Source organism: Lissotriton helveticus, chromosome 5_1, assembly GCF_964261635.1.
Source record: "Lissotriton helveticus chromosome 5_1, aLisHel1.1, whole genome shotgun sequence".
Taxonomy (NCBI): domain Eukaryota; kingdom Metazoa; phylum Chordata; class Amphibia; order Caudata; family Salamandridae; genus Lissotriton; species Lissotriton helveticus.
In genome coordinates, this window is record NC_136065.1 from 695,170,321 (window position 1) to 695,195,989 (window position 25,669).

Genomic DNA, 25,669 nt, shown 5'->3' on the forward strand with positions numbered 1-25,669 from the left:
CAGTGGTTATGAAAAATTAGATGAAAAAGACATGAGTCATTTTATCTATAGATTTGTTTATGGACTAAAACCTGAAATTGGAGAAATGATCAGAACTAGTATTGTCGGATGGCAAGCACTATCTGTAGATGATATTCTAAGAAAAGCAAAATATTGTAGCGATGAATTAGAAGTAAAACAGAAGAAGCTGAAGGAGAAAGCCATGTGGGCTCAGGTAAAGGTGGCTGAGCAACAGATTGCCAGCATGGGAAATAAGAACACTAATTTTGTTCAAACTGGAAATACAAACCAGATACAAGGAAAGTTTAAAGGTAATAATTTCCCAAAGAAATTTAGCCCAAAGATAGAAGAGCTGAAACAAAGATTACCTTGTTTTAATTGTGGCGAAATTGGACATTGGAGGGACGAGTGTCCTCATCCTCCTAGAAACTCAAAGAATCCCTTATTGAATCCACAGATGCAGAATGGTGTTAACCTGCAGCAACAGCTACAGATGCAACAGGGGTTAAATGAATTTAATATTCAGCGACAGTTACAACAACAGCAACAACAACAGGTGAATAATCGTCAAGACCAATTGCCACAACCACCTTTTCCGAATTGTGGGGGAGTTCAAAAATATAATCCAAACGTGGGATTTCAGGGATGTGAACAGGTAATAAAACCACAAAAACAGCAAAAGCAGCAAAAGGTTCAAATGCAAAATGCTTCACAACAATTTTTATTAACAGAAAGTCAAGACAGTGATTCTGATGATTATTGCTGACGGTGCCCGAGAGAGGAGGAAGAGTGTGTTGTTGGAGCCACTCTTGAGGTTGACCAGTCTGGTCCTTATGTAAACGGGAAAGTTAATGATGTAGATATCACTTTTCTAGTGGACACTGGTGCTACCCGTTCTACTGTTAGATCAGTGGAAATTGAAAACCTACCTCTCTCTGGGGATACCATCCAAGTTGTGGGAGTAAGTAATCAACAAATTAAAACAGACTTAACTGATCCAGTACCAGTTGAAATTGGAAATTACAGAGACAAACACAGATTTGTGGTTTGTAACAGTAGTCCAGTAAATCTATTAGGCAGAGACATCCTATGTAAAATGAATTGCAGAATATATTGTTCTCCTGAAGGAGTTGAGTTACAAACAATGGAGGAAGATGGTTTGTACAGAATGACAATGATGATGATGGAAGCAGAAGAAACAAAATTGTTTCCTGCATTTGAAGAAAAGGATTTACCTGAAGAGCTAAAGGAAACAGTGAAATCTGAAATATGGGATTTTACTGGGAATGAGATGGGTCTGATGAAAAACGTAGATCCTGTTAAAATTGCATTGAAACAGGGAATAGAATTTCCAAACACTCCACAGTATAAAATGAAAACAGAGACAATTGAAGGTATTACACCTATAATTGAAAAGTTAATCAAGCAAGGTGTATTAAAGGAAATGAAGAGTAGCTCTTGTAATTCACCAATTATGGGAGTTAAAAAGTCTAACGGAACATTTAGGATCGTACAAGATTTGAGGAAGGTTAATCAAATTGTCATTCCATGTTGTCCTGTGGTTCCAAATCCAGCAGTAATTCTATTTCAGATTCCACATGATGCTGAATGGTATACAGTCATTGACCTTTGCAATGCATTCTTTACTGTTCCCTTACACCCAGACAGTTATGAAATCTTTGCTTTCAGATTCCAAGGTAAGACCCTTGGATGGACAAGAATCCCTCAGGGCTATACAGAAAGTCCTTCAATCTTTAATGAATTGTTAAAAAGATCACTAGAAGATTTAGACTTACCAGGTAGGTCTACATTGGTGCAGTATATCGATGATTTGTTAATAGCTGCAAAGACAAGAGAAAATTGTGTAACAGATACAATAATTCTGTTAAATCGCCTTGCAGAAGAAGGACATAAAGTGTCCCCAGCAAAACTACAGTTTTGCAAACAAGAAGTAAAATATCTTGGTCACAGAATTGCAAAAGGAAAAAGACAAGTAACAATAGAGAGGATAAAAATGATTCAAGCAATGTTACCGCCAAGAACACAAAGACAGGTCAGAATGTTCCTGGGAATGGTAGGTTACTGTCGACAATGGATAAGTGGATTTTCAGTAATTGCAAAACCACTACAAAGATTGACTAAATCAGATGTAAAAGATCCAATTATTCTCAATGATGCTGAGATGGAATCCTTTGAGAACCTGAAAAAGAGCTTATGCCAAGCTCCTGCTTTGGGTATGCCAAATTATGAGAAAGATTTTGAACTGTATTGCAGTGAGAGAGAAGGATGTGCATTATCTGTATTAATACAGAGACATGGAAATCTAAAGAAACCTATTGCATACTTCTCTGCAGTTCTTGATCCAATTGCAAAAGCATTACCAGGTTGTTTGAAAGCAGTTGCAGCTACAAGTATCAGCCTTGAACAAAGTGAAGGAATCATTATGGGATTTCCTGTGAAAGTTTTTGTGCCTCATTCAGTTGAAATATTACTGACAAGAGGTAAGACTCAACATTTAACAAGTAGCAGATTGACAAAGTATGAGAAAATAATACTGGGAGCAGATAATGTTTCGATTTCAAGATGTTTGAATCTGAATCCTTCTACATTACTGCCTGATTCTGAAATCGTTGATGATATTGAAACTGAACATGAATGTTTAGACGTCATGGAATTCTGCACAAAACCAAGAAAAGATATCAAAGACAGACCTTTGTCTGAATCGGATTTTGTCTACTTTGTAGATGGCTCATGCTTAAGATCCGAAGGAGGTGTCTTGAAAGCTTCATACTCAGTTTGTACAGTTGTAGATGTTGAAGAAGCATCATGTCTTGAAGGAGTTCGTTCAGCACAAGTGGCTGAATTGATTGCTTTAATTCGTGCATGTGAAATATCAAAAGATATAAGAGTTACCATCATTACTGATAGTCAGTATGGGTACGGAGTTGTGCATGATTATGGACAACTCTGGTCACAGAGAGGATACATGACATCAACAGGATCACCAATTAAAAATGCAGTTTTCATTAGAAGATTAATTGAAGCAATACAATTGCCAAAAGAAATTGCCATAGTCAAGTGTGCAGCGCACACTAGAGGAACTGATTATATTTCCAAAGGAAATGCCTTCGCAGACGAAACAGCAAAGTACTGCGCAAGGAAAAATTATTCATACAATCGGGAGAGGAGTAAAGAAACTGATTCAAATTCATTAATGCTAACAACTGTTGTAGAAACATGGAATGAGATTAGAGATTTACAAAACGAAGCAGATGATGAAGAAAAAGACCTATGGTTAAGATCAGATTGTAGACCACGTGAAGAAGATGGAGTGTGGGTTTACAAAGATGGCAGAATAGTCTTACCAAATTGTTTGATTGCTGACATGGCCCGATTATATCATGGTCCTGCACATTTAGGAAGAGATTCTATGGTCAGACTTTTTAGAGAAACATGGTTCAATACAAAATTGAGAACAATTGCAGAATCTTTTTGTCAAAGGTGTTTGTCATGCCAACAAATGAATCCAAACAGAAAATCAGTGGTGGGGACAGGAATAATTGGTCGAGAGGGTGGTCCCTTTACCAGGTTACAAATAGATTTCATTGAAATGCCCTTACACAACTGTTTGAAATATGTACTTGTAATTGTATGCTTATTCTCAAGATGGGTAGAGGCTTTCCCTACACGACATTGTGATTCAATTACAGTAGCAAAACTAATGCTCAGAGAAATCATCCCAAGGTACGGTTTTCCAGTCACTATTGAGAGTGATGGAGGAAGCCATTTTGATAACAAACTGTTGAAGTTAATTTGTGAAGCTTTGAGCATTGAGCAGAAAATACACTGTGCATACAGACCAGAGGCATCAGGTGTAGTTGAACAAATAAATGGAACTATCAAAAACAGAATTGGAAAAATGTGTCTAGAAACAGGAGTTAAGTGGACTGATGCTCTTCCACTTGTTTTGATGTCATTAAGAAGTACGCCAGATAAAAAGACAGGTCTGAGTCCTCATGAAATTTTAATGGGAAGAGTTATGAGGCAAGCTTTTGTACCTGTAGGTAAACTGTTGAGCATAAATGACAGTGCAATTTTGGATTACTGTAAAAGGTTATCTGATATGGTAACTTCTGTGTCTAATCAGGTGGGAACTGAAGCTCAATCAAATGAAAAAGTTTTGACTCATGATCTGAGACCTGGCGATTGGGTTAGAACGAAAGTACATCGGAGGAGGAATTGTCTATCTCCTAGATGGCAGAAACCTAGGCAGGTAATTTTGATCACTACTAATGCTGTAAAGTGCAGAGGATTGAAGCGCTGGATTCATCCAAGTCATACTATTCCAGTACCAACTCCTGAGAGTTCTGATGTTGAAAGTGATACCACAGATGATTCTGATTCTGAAACAGAAGACAGAACAGAAGGTGAAGTAATTCCAGATTCTGAAGATCGACAAGAAAGTCGACATCTGGAAACTGTGCCAGTGAATGGAAATCTGACAAGAAAAGACTTAGAAATAATTGAAATAGATTCTGAAGGTGAAGAGAATCTGTTAAAAGGAAAGATAACTGAAGATTCGGTTGTCTCTATTGAAGACAAAGAAGCTGAACCAAAGGAAGTTTCAGACCAGGAGAGTATCGAAAGGCAGAGAACAAGCTCTGAAGTAAGGAACAGAAATCCGAAATCTGGGAAGCTAGAGGTAATTGAGGAAGAGGAGGAGAACGAATTACCGAGTACCAGTGATGGAAGACAAAGTGAAGTTCCTGAAGGAGTGAAATTGCCGAATAGAGAAGTTCCTGAGTCAATTGAAATTTCAGACTACGAAACTGAAGAAAGTGACGTGGAAGGTGGAAGTGAAAACGGAAAGAAAAGGACTTGGAAGTCAGAATCAAATAATTCTGAACCAAAGAAGAAGTACGTGAGAAAAGCAGACTACTGGCCTGGTGGAAGATTGAGAGTCAGATTAATCAAAAAGCCAATAGAACAAGTTGAAGAAATCAGTAGTCAAAAGAGTCCAGGAAAAGAAGTTGGAGTTGGAAGAAAAATTGAAGTGATATCGAGAAAAGGGAAGAGAATAATTAGACCAAACCAGAAATACAAGTCTCCTGAGTGGACTTACTTAGTAATTCCACCTGTTATTGACATATATGATAGTAGTGAAAAAGAAAACGAAATCCAAGAAATTAGTGACAATGATTAAAGTACAAAATTATTAATTGGCAAAAGGCTGAAGAAATCCTGTTAGTTGACACAAGGTCGAAGAAAAACTGTTTAGTAGAAGAAAACTTATGTATGACATAAGGTCGAAGAAATCTTGTTTAGGGTTATAAAAGAAAAATATATTTTAAAAGGGGGTTGTATATAAATTTTAAAATTTATTTTTATTTTTGAGGCTAAAACTAACCTAAAAATGCCTTACGTTAAGGAGAGCACTTCAAAGTGTTCTGTTTTTAAAAGATGCTGTAAGATGACTCTGGTATGTCTGCTCATTTTAGTTCTGCTCTGGTTGGTACTAGCTGTGATTATACCTTTAGAAATGAATAGAGAATTACACAAAGTTAACATAACAAGCAAAGCTCTGGTTAGCCAAACTAAACATAGTGCATCTGCAAAAGTAATTGATCATCAGCCTAACATTCATCAAGATAAATCAATAGGTGATTTTTCAAGCAATACATTCACAAAGCTTTTGAGTGAATATGTAAAGGTAATGGATGCAAAGGACTGTTATGTTTGTGTTAAGTTACCTGCTTCTGTTTCTGAGGGAGTAACATATAATATGCTTCCTCTCACTTATGCTGTTACATGTAGTGTATTAACTAGTTTATTTTATCAAACTGGTCGTTTAGAATATTACTATTCAAATTATGATGAGATTTTTGCTAATGTTAAGATTGATAATGCTTTAAATAAGCATAAGAAAGCAAAACAATTGAGAGAATATTTCCTTGTTACTAACGAACTCACTTATGAGTATGCTTATAAGAATAATCTAACATGTAAATTAAGTGCTGAAGGAAAGAAATTTTTGAATATGGTTGAGGAGAGAAGAGCAATTTATAAGAGAAATGAATTAGTCAAACAGACTAAGTCATCCTTCTGGCAAAAAGAGGATGAGAAATTAAATGGCAAAATGCTTGAAAATATTGCAATTCACATAGACAAACCAGTTAGTGGAAAGCTTTGCATTAGAAGAGATAATACACTTTTTGATAATTATTTCGTAGGTGCAAGTAATTGTGAAGATACTTATCAGATTATGGGAGGTTGGGGATTTAAAGGTGGAAAAGATCCTATCTTTCCTGGAATTTATTTTGTTTGTGGTGACAAAGCCTACTACAACCTTCCAGACCATTGGTATGGAACTTGTTATGTGGGAATTGTTTTTCCTAAAGTGTTTCATGTTGACAGAGATTCAGAAGGATTGTTTAAAATTCATAATTATGTAAATAGAGCTAAAAGAGAAACTTTTACTGAAGTTCTGGGAGATATTTTCCAAGCTGTAATACCTTTTGTTGGTATAACCCTAAATGCAGGGAGAATCAGAAAATTGTCCACTATAGTTGATAGATTATCAACTGACACTGCTGATGGGTTTCAATTAGTGAATGTTGAAGTTATTGCAATTAGATCCATGGTAATTCAAGATCGTCTTGCTTTAGACATACTCCTAGCAAAAGAGGGAGGAGTCTGTGGCATTTTACATGTTCAACATTGCTGTACATATATTCCTGATGAAAGTAAGAATATTGAAATGTATATTAAGAATATTACACAAATGCATTCAGAAATAATTCCTTTAGAAGAAGAAGATTTTACTGGGAAACTTTCAAGAAGGTTTCAAGCAATTAAAAACTGGTTTCATAATATCGGAAGTTCAATTCTTGGCAAGATTCTGGCACCTTTGATTATAATAGTATTCATTTTTATTTTGACTAAAGTAGGTTGTTTGTTACATAAAAGAAAGAAACATTTGAGAGAAAAGAAAAGAATCTATAAACTCAGAAAAGAAGAGGAAAGGGAGATCGAGTTACAGGAGTTACATAGAGAGCGTCATGTTAATTGCAAAGATTATGCCGAAACAGACTTTTAGGTTTACTAATACAAATGAATTTGAATCGATTTCTTAAAAATTTAATTTACCAAAATTTTGAGTGCTGGTGTGGTGATTTGTTAATCACCAGATGAGGGAGTTGATGGAGCGAGATAGAAAACAAAATTTTGTTTAAACTCGCAAAGTCACATTTCCATAACATGAATAAAATTATTAATGATTTGTGATATGTCGTGCTAATACAACTTAGATTAAACTTTACACGTGGGGGGACTAACATGTGTGCTCATAAACGTGCATAAATGTTGCATCTTTTTGTTCGTGCAAATTAATAAAATAATTTATTGTTTTCGTTTTTGTCATTACTAACTGCTGCAAACTTAAAAGAAGCATGTGCTTGTTTTGCTTTTCCTTGTCTGTGTGATGTCATTTCTACTATTCTAGGTGCATTTGGGTCTCATTGAAAAAACGGAGACTGGTAAATATAAACGCTGCTTTATTTGTTTGCAATGGCTAGGTAACATTTTGATTAATCGGGTGGGTTAATTAATTAGTAAACCATGGGGTGGATACAGAATATACTTTATTTCTTACATTAATACTTTTCTTGTGTTTGTTTTATACTAGAAAACATAAGTTGCCTGCTTTTGGGCCTAATTATTTGAGCCGCAGAAAAAGAGCTGATCTATAATTCTGCAGAAAGTCACGAGACGCCCATTCTGAATTAAAGCGTTTATTGAATCTGCATTCACAAAGCAAAAACTGATGAGCTGACATCATTCTGTCGGACATGGCCAAGGTCGAAAGTGAACATTTTGTCAGTCCTTAACTTGGCATCCGCGGAAGTTGTACTGAAAGACTATGGAAGCTGCGAGGATGACTTAATACAAAGTTGCAATCGCAGGAAGCTTTTGGCTTCACGTGGAAGAGACAATGGTCTTTGTAAGACATGAATTTGTGGAACTTTTTAAGAATCGGGTGACATGTCACTTGTCACTCTCAACCAATGGGACGTCGTAGATTTCTGAAAACTTTCCTTTGCTAGTTTAGTTAGCGTAGAAAGGTATAAAAAGTCATGCCCTTAGGGTTGGGCTGGCTGCTGCTTTCTGACTTTCCGATGAGGGTGATGTGCTGCTGGACTTTGCGTGGAGCACGTAAGAATCCTCAAGGATCTTTACTTTAATTTCTGTCTATTTAGCTCAGTTAGGGAAATAGGTTTTAGAAATGCTAAACTTTATATAATTTCTTTAGAATTGATTCAATTGCTTAAATTGTATATTTCTCATATTTCTTACCATCATGCTTGCTTTATTACAAATAAATTTCATTTATAAAACTTACAACATATATACCATAATTTAGAAAATAAAATCTTACTTTTGACAAACAAGCTGGTCTTGATTATTTAGAAGTATGGGTTACCATTAGCTAGATCACGTCGCCTATGGTGGTCGTTTAAATGGTTGGGTTTTATTCTAATGACAATATTCTTTTTGCAAATGTATAAATATGTATATAGTGTGTAGATAATGTGTCTATAGATTTATTCTGACCACCTGATTCAGTAGGCCCAAAATATATCAGGTTCATAAATGGGTCCATATTTAGTATAGAATTTTGTTTATTGGTTATGAAGTTGGGTAGCGTAGTTTATGATATATTTTCTATAGCCCGCTGGATCAGCTGCATCGATATTTCCTTCTTTTCAGTGCTGTAGAAAATGAGTTTGCTTATCCTGCTTCACCTTTCCTGACCCCCTACAGCTGCTTATCAGATCGGGCTGTGAGACAGATTTCCAACCCAGCAGGTAAGAGAATGTGTGGCTATTTCGTTTTTTAAAAAATCTGCAAAGGCCCACTGGTGGAGGGTGGTAGTCAGGAAATCCGAAAAGGAGGTCATGGGGGAGGGGCAATGGAGCGATATGGGGCACTGGTGGAGGGTGGCACTGAGAGAATCCGAGAAGGATATCCTGTGGTGGAGGGGGGGGGGTTACAGAGAGATGAGGGGCACTGGTGGAGGGTGGTAGTGTGAGAGTCTGAGGAGGAGGTCATGAGGGGGAAAGGATATGGAGAGATGACGGGCACTGTTGGAGGGTGGTAGTAAATATCGAGAAAGAGGTCAGTCGTGGGGCACCAATAAAGACTTTCACACCAGCGCTAAAGCCGGCCCTGTCATGGCCTTTCTGTTTTTGTTTATTTAATTAGCAGTCAGGTAATTCGGGCTACTGGGGAACATATTTTAAAGTGTGTGCTAATTATATTTACTGGTATATTTAATGTTTTAAGTTTGAGGGGGATTTTACAAATGTTTTTTACCAGGAATAATGAAAAAGTATCCGGATGGTGGCTGATATGGGGCTGGGGCCCATGGTCAGCTGTGAGGTAAGGTGCACAAGAGATAGGTGGTAGAAAATGGATAATCGGGGCTGGAAGGGAGGGTGCTGCAGAGTCCGGGGTCAGGTGGCGTTAGTAATGAAGAGTGACTCTCACTGAAGGCTGGCAATGAGGGAGGCTGAGTAGTGTTACTTGCCTGATACTCCCACCTCAGAAACCTCCTCTTCTCATCAAAGGGACCTTACATAGGATGCATTTTAAAAAGAAAAATGAAACATCTGTTTCATTTTTTAAGAGCAGGCAGCGGTCCGTGGGACCACAGCTTGCTCTTAAAAAATATTTTCACATCCTTTCACAAAAGGGAAGAGCTCCCCTGGCAATCCCTTCCTCTTCCCGAGTAGCTTACCACCTATTTGGAGTAGGTGGTAAACTGCGAGTGTTTTGTGACTTTAATTTTGGTGGCAAAACAATGATACATACAAATGCGGCTCGCTATTATGAAGGGACGCCCCTTCCTAATACCACTTTACACAATAGCGTTTGTACATGCGAGCAGGGCAGAGCCACATAGGCCCCTGGCTGGGTGGCGTACTGACCAATCACAGCGCTGCTTGGAGCATTGTGATTGGCTTAGGGGAGGGAGCCTGGCTGCCTGCTTACTGTTTTTTTAAACTGAATATTATTAAATTGAACCCTTCCCCACCAGACCTCTGCGCGCGACCCTCCGCCAACCCACCATTCCTCTCCCCCCACCCCCTCCCGCAAGTCGCGACTGCCGCAGTGGCCCACCCAAATGCACCCTTGGCCCACCCAAATACAAATTCCTGGAGCCGGGCCTGTGTGACATATGTACAAGGTTTCCTTTCAAAACATATACGCGACCATTAGAAAGGCGCCCTTGTGAGGGTAGTGGTAGACTGGCAGAAAAGGATGACATGGCCGGGAAAAACCTCGGCGGACAGAATGCACTTAACGTGCGGAAATGACGAGCGCCGTGTGGGTGTGTCTGAGGGCTGTGGGCGAGGGAGCAGGGCCAAACACAGTCTGTTTGTGGCGTGACGGGAAGTAGCTCCGTTTCAGCGTGTATAAAGGTAACCGGCATCCATCGGTGGGGATCTTGAAGAGGCTTGATTAGCGAAGACCCTGCTCCCAGGATACTTCGAAACAGAAGAGCGTCTGTCTCTCTGTTCGGTGCAATGGTCATGGATGCCGTGTCATCCTTTTCTGCCTGCCTACCACTAACCTCACAAGGGCGCCCGGCTGGGTTATTTACTTCACTCTGCTCACGGTGACACTGTTTTCTACACTAGACAGTTCAGGCCTACCTTCAGGTGTCCCCACACTCCCAGGTCCTGAAGAGACCCTATATTTTACACAGGGTTGAAACACTGTTGACTGTTAACAAAAGCGAACCATTACCCAGCACTCATCATTGCATAGAGTGTTGATCAATACAATGTATATTTTTTAATGGTCGCGTATATGTTTTGAAAGGAAACCTTGTACATATGTCACATAATATGTCACCATTAGTTTAGGTTCCAATCTTTTTCACTGTGACACCTCTCACTATTGTTTAATTATTAATTGTTGTAAATAAGTATTTCAACCTCTAATGCATAAATAAGTTTACAAATTGATCATATCCATGATGTATGTGACTAGCTCTCTTTTTGACATCAATTTAACCTTGTACAGTGCCACTATGCATATTCTATTAAGAATAATCTTTATTAATCCACAGGAGCCATTGTTTCTTTGCTAATTTACGTACCCAGGCTCCGAGTGAGTTGGGTTCTCTTATCCTTTGTTCCCTATGCCCATTTTTGTGGCTTCTTTCTTCACTCGTAAAAACCATTAATAGATGGCATTTCTTCACACAACCAAAAAAAACCAATCACATACAAATTAATAATTGTATTAACTACTTCTAAGCGCAATATTTTCATTGAGCCACATACATTCCATGAAAGTTACCCACTTTTTTCTCTGGCCGCCTCTTATATAGACCATGAAGGCATAGCTCTGCTGTCCAGATATGGTGACGATTTAAGATTCGCTCCAGATCTGCAACTACCTGAGTCCATAAATGCTCTATGACTGAGCAACTCCACACCATGAGTAAAAAGCACTCACTAACCACGGCGTACCTGGGGCAGCTCATGTCAGTGATGTGAAGCATAACATTCAGTCTAGATGGTGGTAGGCATGTACAATGTAGATAATGAAACTGATTAAATTTAAACCTTGTGTTATGGGTGAGCTTATAAGAACTCTACGACCTGGTTCCACTCTTGCCCCGTAAAAGCCCTACCAGGCATGGTCTCCCATTTGTGAAGTGCAATTTTATAAAGCCAGAAGATAAGGTGGTGTCCTCAGCCAAAGGTCAGCAGAGTCTGCAGAAGTTCATGAACAGACGTTTTAAGGTCCACTGCCCCGTACACGTGCCGTATTGCTATGACAAGTGCTCTGTAAGTCAGAAATTGGGTACCTGGTAAGCCATTATCTGCCTCATGCTCCTCCATTGTTTTAAAGGTAAAGTCAAAGTAACAGTCCCCAAAAGTTTCCAAGTTTGCCGCCGTCCACACATCCACTCGCGGGGCAGTAAAATATCCACCCCAGCTTGCGGGAATCCCACCAGTGCTATTGCTGGGGCATAGAGTGGAACCAACCCCACATAGTGACAGACCCCTCTCCAGCACCTAAGTGCTACTCGTAAAAGCTGGGGTCTGAAATGCGGGGCCAGTTTGACCCCTAACAGCATGACCAGCAACACCCCCTCTCTACAGACTATCCCAAGGTCCCACATGCTCAAACACATAAAGCCTTGCCTGCCAGCTGGCAACCCATTGCAGCATCACCCCATAATAAAACAGTTCAAAGGCTTGGACCCCCCATAGGCACACACAGTCTAATGCTTTAGCATATATTTCAGCCAGCCGCTAGGCCAGCTGGTGGCATACGCCTGATAAAATTCAGCTAGGAGGCCGTCGTATCAGGCATTTTTTTTAATCAAATGAGAGAGGGAGGAAAAAGGGGGGGCGGGTGATGTGCGGGCTAGTTCGCTTTCCCTGAAAAATGCAATGAATATCAATAGTGTTCATGTATGGAGAACCATTTGTTTTTTATGAAAACCCTCACTCACCAACCTAGTTGGTGGCATGCTTCATCATCGGGTCCCACCCAAGGTGCCAAGTGCACCTCGGATGTGCTTCAATGCCTGATTTACAGCGGAGCTGGTTTCATGTGTGATAAGTGCAGAGTGGTGCTGAAGTTTAAAAACCGTCCATTGGGTCCCTTTAGACTAAAGGTGAGTAGTTTAATGATGGGCCCTCTGGCAGTATTAACAAGCATTGGAATAGCCAATAGGTCCAACCCCCTGCACCACAAACCCTCTGGCTGCCAGATTACAGTCCCACATAATGGATCAAGGAAGGGCATTCTCTGCAGTTAAAGTAATGTTTGTATCCATGTGTTAATGCTGTTCAAACTTGTATTAATGCTTCATTAATTGAAAGCCTTTATTATTAGAGTGAGCGCTTTAAGGAAATGTTGTAAGTTCAAACTGCATTACTGACAGTGGTTCCAGTATAAAAATGTGTACAAACATTTGCAAAGTTTAACAATATGAGGCTGCCTTTTATGCTTTCAGGATACTCTCTGGTTAGATGCAAATATAAGCAAAAGCTTGAAAGCAAGATTGTTGATTCTTTGCTTTCAAAATAAAATGTTTATAAAAAAATGCAACTAAGGAAAAAACGTTTTGCTAAACTACTATGTCATTTTAGGTACTATTTCTTAGAAGCATCATTTAGTAAAATGTGTTGATGCCTGCTAGTACTTCCCAAAAATGTTCATAATATAAAATTAGTGTAACCAGTTTCAACAAAATTAAAGGTAACATGAAAATAAACAAGAGCTGGGAAAGCCAAATAGGTATGACATTGTCGGTCAGCCTTCTGGTTGGGCCAACGCGAGTGTTGTTTTAACCTCTTTAACGCCCCGCATATTTCCCGTTGTGTGCTGGAAAATGCAAAAACCCATTGTTCATGACGAGCTGGGCTCGTCATGAGCGTGCGAGGAGGCTACCTCATGACGAGCCCAGCTCGTCATGAGCGTCGAAGGGGTTAACATGGTTTTTGTAAAACTTTATTGTTGTGGAAGCTGCCGGGCCCTCATCACCACACATTGCCACAGAAGTTCCTGGCACAGAACAAAACTATTTTGCATGCCAATATGCTCCTTGTGATAGAGCAGAATGCTGTCACTCACAGTGAAGCCAGCTGGCACATAGAGAGAGAGAGAAATAGAATTGTAATAAAAATAAACGGTCTTGGTTAACGCCATACCTAAATAGGCACCCAATTATTGTAGAAAGTCACAAAGTGCACCCATGGACGATGTCCTCGCATTAGTGCAGATTTATGGCTTTCATGAATGAATTCACAAGAATTTACAGAAGTAGGTAAGGAAATCGTACTCTGAGAAAATATTTGTTAACTACATTTTAGCACAAGCAAATATGGATGTGTACATATGATGATGCAAACATCTGTTAAGAGGTAACAAGAGGACTTTCCCATCAATCACTTTTTTACCCAACCCTGGAAGAAGTTTACTTCTGCCCTTGTCAGGAGTAAAGTTCCAAAATATCTCTATTTGGGAAAAAATTTGAGACGAGCTAATGAAAACCCTTAAAATATGCAAGTTAGGTTTGCATTGACTCAAAAGGGCATTTCAACCATGGGGAACTATTCCTTGCCACTATCCCCAACCCCAGTATGTAGCTCTGTGGAAAGGTGACAAAATAAGGGAATTGCTAATATTCAAACCCTACTATGGTATGGTCTCTGGCATAATCATAGAGGCAATTATCAGAGCTCTTATACAGTGAAACTGCTGCCATAATTTGTTGTTGCACCACACGGCATCAAAGTGACAAGTGGATTTTGTTTCAGGACAAGTAGACTTATGAAGCAACTTGTCCCACATATTTTATTAAATTCCACACCCCTATCAGAGGAAGCTGTAGCACTGCTGTCTTCTGGGGGCTGCCTCTGCAATGGCCCCAGGGAAAAGGCTGCATCAAGCGCAGAAGCGCTCGCCTTCGCAGCCTGTTCCCTGAACAGGCGTGAGCCTGCGACAGTGTCCCTGGTGGTGTTGCTTCTTTTGTCGTGAGCCCCTACCCTGCCCTCCATCCAGGCTAGCTTTGTAGAACCCTAGTGAGTCCTAAGCCATCAGTGGGTCACTGAATAGCAATATTTTGCCATCCAACAACCTTAAGAAGGTCAAGAAACAAAGAAATATACCAAGTTCTGGCTCCTTCATCTCGTTTTTAACAGCAAGCAATGAGGAGCGCCACTGCTGGATTAACATGCTGTAATCTGGGATGTTAGCCACCTAAGCCTGCCCAATCCAAAAGTTGCACATCCCCCGGGCCTTCAAGGCAAAGAACATTGATAGCCCCTGTGGCACTCCCTCCTTGGCCAACTAGTTCACAAGGAAGGCCACCATGTCCTTCCATCTTCTCGGGGAGTCCCATTATCCAGTCCCAGAAGATCCAGCAGGTCCGCGCGAAATAACAGGTCTGTCACATTGGTATGCAATCCCTTAACAGTAGGGCCTGCCTCATCTAGGGCCTCAGCATTGCATCCGCTCTCTTGCGTTGGTCATCTCGGAGCACCCCCAGGTCAATGGTGCCTTTAGCAATTTTACCCTTCAGCACTTCCCGGGTAGCATTCACTGCATACAGAATCAAGTCTAGCTTGTCCATGGAGTCTGGGTTCTGATGGGGCTCTGCTCCCTGGCCACACAGAAGGCCCCCGGGCGTTCACCCACCACATTTTCACTGCTTACCTTAGTGCGCCCCATATTTCACAATTTTTCACAACCATCTGTGGGGGCAATGAATGTCAATCCTGAATGAAAAGCGGGGAGCCAAAAGGAGTCCGATATCTGTATGCCTCAGGAGTGGGGGGAAGGGTTCCTCTCCTAGGCAAACCGCCATAGCCACAGCATGGTCCACTCATTAATAGGGCCTCCCCATCACAAGGGGCTTCACCATAACTCCCCGGATTGTTGTGTCAATTCCACAGAGGGGAGTTCTAAATTTGCCACCATCCACCAGTTGCGCCCCCACCTCTCTTTAAAGGTGGGGAGGAAGCCCCTCTCACCTGCAGGCCAACACCGAACAACTCCACCAGCATCCCCAGTCTCAGTGCCATCCTCAATGGCCTATCCCCCACCTCTGTGCCACCTGCTGCAGCCAAGCAGTCCTGAGTGCATCCTAGATCTAAGGGTCCTATGGCTTTATCTGGTCCCTGTTTCTGCAGGAGTGGCATGATCTAGCTCTTCTGGTACCGCCAGAGGCCTACTCTACTGCTGGGAGGCCAGGCTATGTGCCCAGGTACCACACCCAAGAGAAGAGCACATCACAGGCAAGGGCCAAAGTAGTGTGCAGCTGAACCGCCTGCAGCCCAGTCAACGGGCAGCTGGTGACTGTCACTCACTGGCAACTGTCCATGGTCCTCTGCCCGTTGTCGCCACCGCCCTGGCCTCATTCAGGTGGCCGCCCTCAGTCCTGAGGCGCTATCGCTCCCACCATCTTGGGCCCTCATCACCTCCTCCATCTCCAGCATCGGGGCTTGCAGCTCACTACGCTGCACCCAGCTGCAGTCAAAAAGCCAAGCGGGTGTCGTAATGGTGCAGCTTCAGCCCCTAATGGCAGGATGTTAAGAGATGGTGAGCTCGGAGCCGAAGTTCAGAAATATGCAGCCATCTTGCAAGCCCTTCCCAGCAACATGGCTGGCTGATACTGACAATAGTAAAAAGTGACTGCTGCGTGGGACACACACAGCTATTCCCCTGATAAAATTGCTGATGCAGTGGCAGGTCTGGGACTGAATAATTCCTAGAGCACTGCAACGACTGTCCTTTACCAAGGACGTGGACATCTAGATATTGAAGCCCTTTAAGGAAATAGGCTTCGCCATGTCTTTTGCTCAATGGCAGGAAGGAGGCTGTAGATAGATGCTTGTGAGATTTGTACTCGGGGGAGCGTGTTTTCTTGTTTCAGGAAGCTCAGGACGACTTCTCACTGGGCAATGGACAATATTTATAATATGTAAAAATTGCGCAAACAGCAAGAGAGATCTGGAAGGATAGGCCCAGATGACAGTTAGCAGCCAGGGAGGAATGCAGGAGAAGACATGGGAGAACAACTCCTTTGCAAGGAATGGAAACAGACTTGGGCAATGGTTAAGATGGTCTCCGGTAATGGCAGGTTTAAATTACTTCACTTAAACTGTCTGTATCACACATATCTCCTACCCCTTAAGCTCAACAGACTATATGTGGGATGGTCGACTGCATAACCCCCCTCCCCATCCCCCCCCCCCCACCGTGGACAGGGCGGACTTACACTCTTGCATATGGCATGGTTTTGTGGGGAGGTGCATCCGTATTGGCTGGAAATGGTGGAGCGGATAGGTTTTCATTGGACCTTGTCCCCAAACAGTGCCTACTGGACATCGTGCGACATCCTAAACAAAGTAAAAGGTGGATGGGTACACGGCGCACTACGGTGGCAAACGGGGTATGGGATACCGTTGAATGGGTATTGGCAGAGGAAACAAACCTGGAAATCTGGGGAGGACAACTGAAAACCTTTGAATGGGCAGCAAACCAGGAGGTGGAGGCAGGATTGGTGTCGGAGGCTTCTGCAGAGGCTTCTCCCTCTTCATAGGACCCCATCAAGGAGGACAGGTTTGGGTTGCCAGAACATGCAATGGAAATCTCAGGTATAGCAAAGGACTATGGAAAAAAGGGGGTATGAACGATAATGAAGTTGAGGTGGGTGGGATAATAATTTCACACCAGTGCAAGTGAAGGCAACTACAAGTGGACTGAGTGTACATATCGTTATAATTGTCATAATAACCCCAGCATGTGATTGTCACAGTCTTTGTTGTATGTTATTTGTGTTATGTAAAAGCATAAAGAATTTTAAAAAATCATAGGTTCTTTGGAGATAAAGCCTGTTAAGATGCCTTCACTTTTTGGTGGGGCCTTCACAACCACTTTGAATCCTTCCTGTGCTGCGGTATCATTGCTTCCTACTATGGATCTCACCAGGGTTAGCATGCAACGATTTATTTCTTTTAGCTATGTCGGAATACCCTGTAGATGTGTTCACTGAGACAGTCATCATTCTTTAACATTATCACTTTGAATATTCATTGTAGAGATTTTTTTGCATTAATAGCATTATGTCCAACATGGAAGATGGTGGAGAAGCTGATGTCTTCTGATTTAAGGAAGTTGGTTAGAAGCAATGGCTCCATTATTTTCCATAGCAGCGCTCGGCCCAGTAAGTCAGTTGGTCTTGCTAGGATGATGATTAATCATGTATTCTGGATTCTTGCTTGTGCACTTCGAATAGTCACACAATTTCCCAGGGTTCTCCATTGATGAATCAATCCATCTGCCATAGGTGAAGATAGCCAAGATCATGGAATCTAGCGCAAGAATTGATGAACAAATTATTGCGCCAGATCTTGACTCTCCTACACCGATAATGCACACTGGCTGCACTGGTAATCTATCTCCTGACACTATGCCTGTTCTGTTGATGTTTAGAGAGGGCTAGAGGGATTTCCTCACCCCGCCTGGGTAATGCTTCGTCAGGGACTATTGTGATTGAGATTGTTTATTATTGCCTGCCCTACCTCTCTCTCTTGTTTGGTTGGACTGTTGGTAGTTCTCCACCCCCACCTGGGCTCCACTGCCTCCTGTACTTTTACTGTGATTGGTATTACTGTTTATTTATTGACAGACGTACCTGTTTGATGATCTGTAAAGCATTCCGATACCCTCTGGGGTCATGTTCACACTATAAAATTCTAATAAATTAATATAATAAATAGCTGAGGTAAGGTCAGTCTTGAGTCGGGCAAAGTCGTATTAATACCTATCAAGTCTAATGCTTTCATAAAAGACTCGTCTAGAGCAAGATTTGAAGCTTAAAGGCTTACATCTTGCCTCCCTTCCATGAATGATGGCTTCTTTCATTATTGATACGTTCTTTTCTTTCAGGCTCGTTTTAAAGTGTTTACCTACAAAGACTTTTATAGATTTTGTTAAAGGTGTACTATTGGAAACTCCTGGCCATCTTGATGGGCAGCCCTTCTATCCTTGTCCTCAGCCCCCGCCCACACCATGCCCCCCCCCCCGCCCCTCCACCTTTGGGATATTACAGTCAGCAGAACTCCAAGGGGAATCTTGATTCTCTGCCCTCCGTACTCTGCCCCCTCGGTGTTTGATACCTTTTGTGTTTTGGCTTTATTTTGGGGCATTCTAGTGCTTAATAACAGCTTCCACATGCTATCTTTACTCCTCTTTTCCAGTTCACCACGTTTCAGTCTCCAGTCTAATGTATGTTCAAATTCTTTTCAGTTCTACTCCGCTTTGGTAAAAAAAAAAAATCCCTTCACTCCCCCTCCTTCTTTATTTTCATACCTTGTTATGACCCCCTCCTTGACTCCACATTGCTCTTCACTCAAAGCCAATGCAAGTATTTTGGCTCCAGTTCTCTGTCTAGATTAATACATGACTTAATCCCCATGCAATAGTTTTAGAAATTATAATACGAAGATTTAGAAGTAAAAATGCGGGCGCACTTCAAAAAGATAAGTAACCCTCCTATGTGGCTGCCTCCGTCTACACCCTGAGGTCACCTCGAAATCCTGCTCCCCTTTGCTTAAGGACTTGTGAGTAGGGTGACCAACCGTCCGTAAATTTCACGGACAGTCCGTAATTTCGGCCGTCTGTCCGTTGTCCGTGAAGGATTCTTTAACGGACGCCATTTGTCCGTCATTTTAACCGGGCACCGGTCGCACTACCCTAAAGCCGGCACAGCTTGCACCCACCTCCCTTCTTGTCTCCGATGCTGCACCAAAGCTCCTCAGATACTCAGCAGCATTGGAGAGGCACAGCGGGATGGCAACCTTCACACCTCCAGCCCTTGATGACCTGTTAAGAGGTGATTCGAAGGTGACTGAGAGGGAGGGGCTGCAGGTTCAGGAGCAGCGACATCTATTCACATGCAAACAGCCCTGAATGCGCTCTGCAATTTAGCCTCACACATTCCATTTCTACCCAGGGCCCCAAACATCCTAGATTACACCCCTGATTACACCGAGCAGCACGTGGTTCTCTTCACAGAGCTTAATTACTGTCACTAAATTGTAAGCAAACCTTGGTTCTTCAAACATGCAGTCTATAATGTAATAAAATAAAGAAATGGCACAATCGCACCCACACTGATTAAGAAGTATGGAGGACAATCAGTTCTCTTAGAGTATCTCCTGTAAGTACTGTACATCACAGTGGGGGTGGCATTTTGGACAGAGAGCCTGTCTTCTCCTTGTCTTGTGCAGGAGGGGGCGAGGAGCCCAAGATGATATTAGAATACTGCATGCCCACCCCTGTGCCCACCCTGGTGGATCTTGTTCCCCCTCCTGTGATGGCTCCTGTTCCCCCTGTGATGGCTCCCTCTACAGGCTTCTTTCTGGTTTCTATGCTCCTGCACTGCTTCAACCCTCCCAGTTCCCTTAGTCGTCCCTATCCTCAGGCTCCAATTTCACTTTCTGTCTCTGGGTTCAAACAGCCATTTCTTTCGCCGAGTCTCTTGCAGCAAGCACATGCCTACCCAAGCTCCGGAAGCACTTGCCTTCCTCTGGAACTCCTTTCCTCCAGGTTGTTGCTGCACTCCTGCTCAAGTTACTGCACCTCTTCCCAGGCTCCTGTAACTCTTCCCACCCTACATGCTCATGCTACACTACTCTCGCACTTGACTCCTGTAGCTGCTTCCTTCTGGTCTGCATCTTCCAGCGCTGCTCTTTAAGAAACTTGCTGCAGCACTTTGCTACTTCAGGTTCCTGCAACGCTTGCCTTTTGCCTGCTTATTGCAACCCTTCCCTTCTTCCAAACTCCTGCGGTGCTGCTCGCCAAGCAGTAGTCCCCAACTTCTAGGTTCCTGCATCTAGTTCCTCCTTCCAGGCTCCTATGGTACTTCCATCGCTCCAGGTTCTTGCAGGGTGCTACTACATCTAGCCTGCTTAAGCATCCATTCTCTCGAAGATCCTACTATAATGCTTCCATTTATTCAGGTTTCTGCACCGTTGATCTACCTGCAGGTTCCTGCAGTACTTCAGATAACGTGGAACAGATTTCCTTTAAGCTCTCAATTCAGTGTCCCACCAGCTTCTTCTTTCAGCACATCCTCCTTATGGTCTTTTCCAGGCATTCTCTTCAAGCACAGATGTCATCCAATTTCTGTTATCTCTGCATTTTACTATTCATCTAGCAGAGTGAGGACCGGTGTTGCTTGCCTCCATTAGCACCCCTCCCAAACACCCCTCAGGACAGTTGCACTCGCTCAGGCAAAGTCATGCCTTCATTTGATGCCGCACCAATTTCAAACTTCACCAGCCGCCATTGGGAGGAGGGGGCTCAGGGCAGAGTGTGAACAATAGGGACTCTTGGGTACTTCTCGGCATGAGGCTACCCCCGCACATGGTGAGATTGTTGTTAAAGTTGGCAGTTCTGATATCTGATTGCCACTACGGCGTATGCTGAACCCGGTACTCTATTACAAATGTCATCCTTCATATGTACTGCTTAAACGGAATCATTGAAAACTGCTTAATAAAGAGTTATACAAAAAAACATATAGAATCTCCGTTGCATGTACCATGTGCCAGTATGTACCATGGCATGTTGTCGTCCTTGCAGAAAGGAATTATTGGTTATGGCTGATGTTTAGTACCATGAGGATACAACATATTATTGATGCAAAAAGTGTGAAAAATATGTGATTAATTGTTCAAACTGTAAAATTCGATGACATTGTACAAAGAAGTTGGAAATAATTGTGTATTATATTTTTATTTGTGTGAATTTGCCTATGCAATAAACTTTGACTTGACATATCACTATGATTAAAAAGAACATGTCACCCCTTTCATGAAAACATTTGGCAAAAATTATTTGTGTCAAAACAGAAATAATATTTTGAAAAATGGGAAGATGTTTTTTATATTTACCATGAATAACCCCCTAAAAATGAAACAATGAGGGTTTAAAGCTCTGCAGTAGGGGGGCGGAGCCAGACCGGCGACCAAGATGGTCGCCCGGGCCCCCGGCTCTGTCGACCTTCTTCCCCCGCCGCCTGATTCTGTCGGCCATCCTGCGCTGCGATGGTGCTTCCGGACGTCGGAAGGGGTGCTGAGTTGCTGTGTCCGACTCCGGGGTTTTTTCGAGCCCTGGAGACGGTGATATGACCCTTCGTATTTTGTGGCCTGCACGAGACCTGAAGCCGGGACCCCGCGTGATGCTGCTGCCGCCCGCGAGTGCAACAACAACGGCCATACAGACCCGGAAGGTGCCGGTCAACCGCTATGGAGGTCAGCCCATCCCCGAGAATGTGCATTTAGCGCTCGATCCGTGGAGCCTGGTGAACGCGAACCACGCCACCCCTATATGCCGATTATGCTCCCCCCCCCCGTCTGCTGATTGATGCAATGGCAACCTAGACGCTGTTCTCTGTTCCCTCACGAAACCCCGATTTGCCCGCGTGCAGCTGTTTCCATCCCGCACTCCAGGTGATCGTGGCTGGTTGAGACACAACGCAGCTGCGGTACTTTTTGGTTTGGGGGGGAGTGACCATCAGTGGGGAAGTGGAAATGGCAACCATATTGTGTGCAGCGTGGAGGACGCGGTGATACTATGCTCCTCTCTATATCAAGGGCTGGTGGCGCTGGTGTTCGTTTGAGCGGCGCTCATGCTGGGAGTCCCTTTTGGAGGTGGCGTCTCGAATGGGACATACCTAACCATGGCGATGGCAGTCTGCTCTGAAGATCGAAGGGTGGAGACCGGATACCCCCTGTGTATTGGAAGGACGGAATATGGAATAGAACGATACGGGGACACCCCGGAATATATGGAATGGAAAGAGAGCCCGATGCTGGTACTATCCTTATGGGACTTTGTTTGAGTGGCCCCTTCTACAGTTGTCCGTGTAGACTTTGCTGTGGGGTCCGGAGCTGACTCTATCGATGGCTGAGAGGGAGGGCTGGTACTTGGAGGACTCCCGGCTCGTTCCAAGTGGGTCGTCACAGAGATACCTGGTTCCATGGGTGCATGGTTCCTTTGGAGACACCGCCAGATGTGTGTTTACCGCTTCCCCTTTCACGCTCTTTTTCCGATGGCGGGCTTCATCATGAGACCCGGAAACTACGTAATGACTATTCTTTTTGCACTCAACTTTGTTCTCAGGATCGTGAACGACTAAGTGGCGGTAGATGGCTTTTGAATGTGTTGTATACTGGTGCATTGCAAGATCTCCAGCTTCTTCCGGACTGCCCTGTTTGTTCACTCCGGTATTTTGCTTGCCCGACCCTGCATCACATGGACTGGGATAAGTTTATGATTAGAGCTGGGTGGATCTACGTACATAATGGCACTCTGATTTCTGATGATGATACACAGGGGGACTTTCATCTTAGATGTGTGACTTGAGGATCTGAGCGGCGAATGTTATCCTGTTTATGTTGTTGTCTTGAGGCTTTGTTAATAACTCTGGCACAATTGCAGTGCTATGCGGCGGTGGGGGGGGGGGGGAGGGCGGGGGCCCGTACTGGGGACCCTCCAATGTTTTTTTCTTTTCCTATCGTGGGGGGTTTTCGTTAACTTTTCTTCTTCCCTTTCTCTTCTGTTTTCGTGTAGATTATTGTCTTTCCTCTCCATTTTTCCTCCTTCTATATTTCGGGTTTTTGACACTGGGCGATAGGCACGCTGCTAGGGGGGTGGGCCGTAGCCGTATGCAGGGGTGCAGGGTGGGGGGTTGGGGGAGGGGTATTATTGTTTTTGTTCCCTTTCTGTTACTATGGCCTTTTTATTTATGTCCTATTCGCTTTTCTGTAACTTTTTTCTTTTTCCTCTCTTTTCTTGGGATCCGAGTTGAGGTAACTCTCCGTGTGCTTTGCTAGTTGAGATGATAAGGGTCTATGTTTTTTCTGTTCTTTCTGTTACAGCGGACTTACACTGATTCTGTGGGCTAAATGTACTGTCTGTTGTTTCTCCTGATTATATACACCAGTGCTAATATCTTACCTACAGTAGTCCTGACTGTGAATATCCTGTTTTATGAACATCCCTTGACTTGTTGTGGCTTAATTGTACGGCATCGGATCCTGCTCTATCTTTAATTTTAAAAGAAACCTTCTTTAATCCTGTTATCAATGTGGTACGAACATTCTCCTGAGTTACAACGGAGCGTTTGGAAGGCGGCTTTCTGCATTTTTATGGCTTAATCGATTTGATTTGACCGCATCTGTCCTGATGGCCGACCGTGATGGTCTGTAGGCCTGTGACTGTAACTGACTCAAGTAACAATAAAGGTTTATTAAAAATAAAAAAAAAGCTCTGCAGTACATTGCAATTTACATTTGCACATCACCCTACACATACAGAAAACATAGGACACATCCATTTACATCATAAAGCACACAACGTGGCTTCAAGCTATATCGTTTACCACTTCAGTGGCTCCTCCATATCAGAAGATACTACTCTAGAATACGTTAACTTAAATTGACCCCACCCAAAAGCCCATATCTTTACATGGAGGCCACATAATGGGTATAGATGCAGCAAAACTCAACAGCTACACAAAGCATAACAACGGTCAACTCTGCAATCCAGCAGAAATAAAGAAGCCATTAGGTCATTAGGCCCACAAATCACAAACATTCGTAACAGGATGTAGATTTTCAATATCTAAAATAATCCATCATTAAAGCATATACTAGACTATTCAAACCTCGCCGGTCACTATTCATATTACTGTCCTTAAAGATATGCACAGCACAACAAAATACAGTGCCTATCCTACCTGCGGTCAATGGTTGCCCTATAACCCAAAAGGAACCTAGATCCTGGAAGCTTTGTTGACAACACAAATAGTAGCAAGAGCTCTGCATTTCTACATAGCATGACATAAAATATCCAGCGCTTTTCCTTCAATAGCCCATCCAGTCTGCCGCAGCTGCTATCTTGCTCAACATACCAAGACATGCACATACTGGCCTAGTTTTGTGTATTCTGCACAAATACCTGTACCAGGTTTGTATGCATTTGCACAATACTCTACCTGCTAACATTGCCCTTTATCCCCTTCCCTCTCCTTTTACAAAAGGTTTGTGAAAGATTTTCTTGAGCAAGGTGTTGGCTTTGTACAACCAGCATCATTGGAGCTACCTCACTTCATCCTCTATGGCTGCATTCTTTTTAACATGATCAAATGGGTGCTAAAATGTACTGTCTAGGCTACTCTGCTTTATTTAGTCAGTAAGCATCTTGTCCTTGTACATACCATCTTCTGGGGGTAGATTAATTTCCTCGCTTTTAAATTCCTCCACGTTAATAGTCAGTGTCTTCAGGGCTGATAAGACTGAATCACCTGGGCTCATGGCAACAGAGCTATACAAAAAAAGGAAAAGAAAAAAAAAACACAAATTCAAAATAAAAACTCAAACTTACTTTTTTACATTTTGATAAAAAAAAAATGAAAAAAAGTTATCTTCTTTTAGAAACATTTATGTGTTGATGCCTTTTGCTCAACTAAGAGCAAAATACAAGGACCGTATACCGAGAACGTAATAAAACAATTTTTAAACAGTGTGTCCTATAGAGGAACAATGGGCCGCCCACCGAAAGTAAGTAAAATATACCCTTGTGTGTTCCACTCCTCATGTACTACACCCATTAGTTTGCTAAACACAGTCTAATAGTATTGGGCCTGGTGAACATGGATTGGGATGCAACCTGAGTGATTACCAGTGGCCGAGATTAATTCAAGCATTCCATCCATCGCTGTTTTGTATACCTATTGTGCAACCCTGGCATGCACATATGAAAATATTGTTTGTCTGCACTCCAGCAAAGATCCAGGCACTGTTTAGATTTTTTTTTAGCTTTAAAAAAAATCCACACAGTATCTGGATTTTTTCTGCTTCTGTGCCCAAGTCGGTAGCAGATATTTTTTTTTCTTAGGCTAAGTAAAATTCAAGCGATGTCTGCCTCCTTGCCGTTGAGCTAGGAGAGACTGATGCTGCTTGGATTTTTTTCCTACACTAAGACAAAATCCAGAAAATGTTTGGCTACTTGGTGTGGCATAGAGACACACCTAACTGGGCATACAGTAGTCTGGTATCTGGTA

The 25,669-nt window shown here is 42.5% G+C and overlaps 1 protein-coding gene across 1 annotated transcript in view; it reads right to left on the reverse strand.

Annotated features, from left to right (window-relative positions):
- ECD (ecdysoneless cell cycle regulator) overlaps positions 1-25,669 on the reverse strand; it is a 285,220-nt gene that overhangs the window by 137,725 nt on the left and 121,826 nt on the right. The window contains exon 10 of the mRNA XM_078643094.1: positions 24,824-24,930. Within this exon, the coding sequence (XP_078499220.1) occupies positions 24,824-24,930 (107 nt within the window). The remainder of the gene's footprint in view (positions 1-24,823; positions 24,931-25,669) is intronic.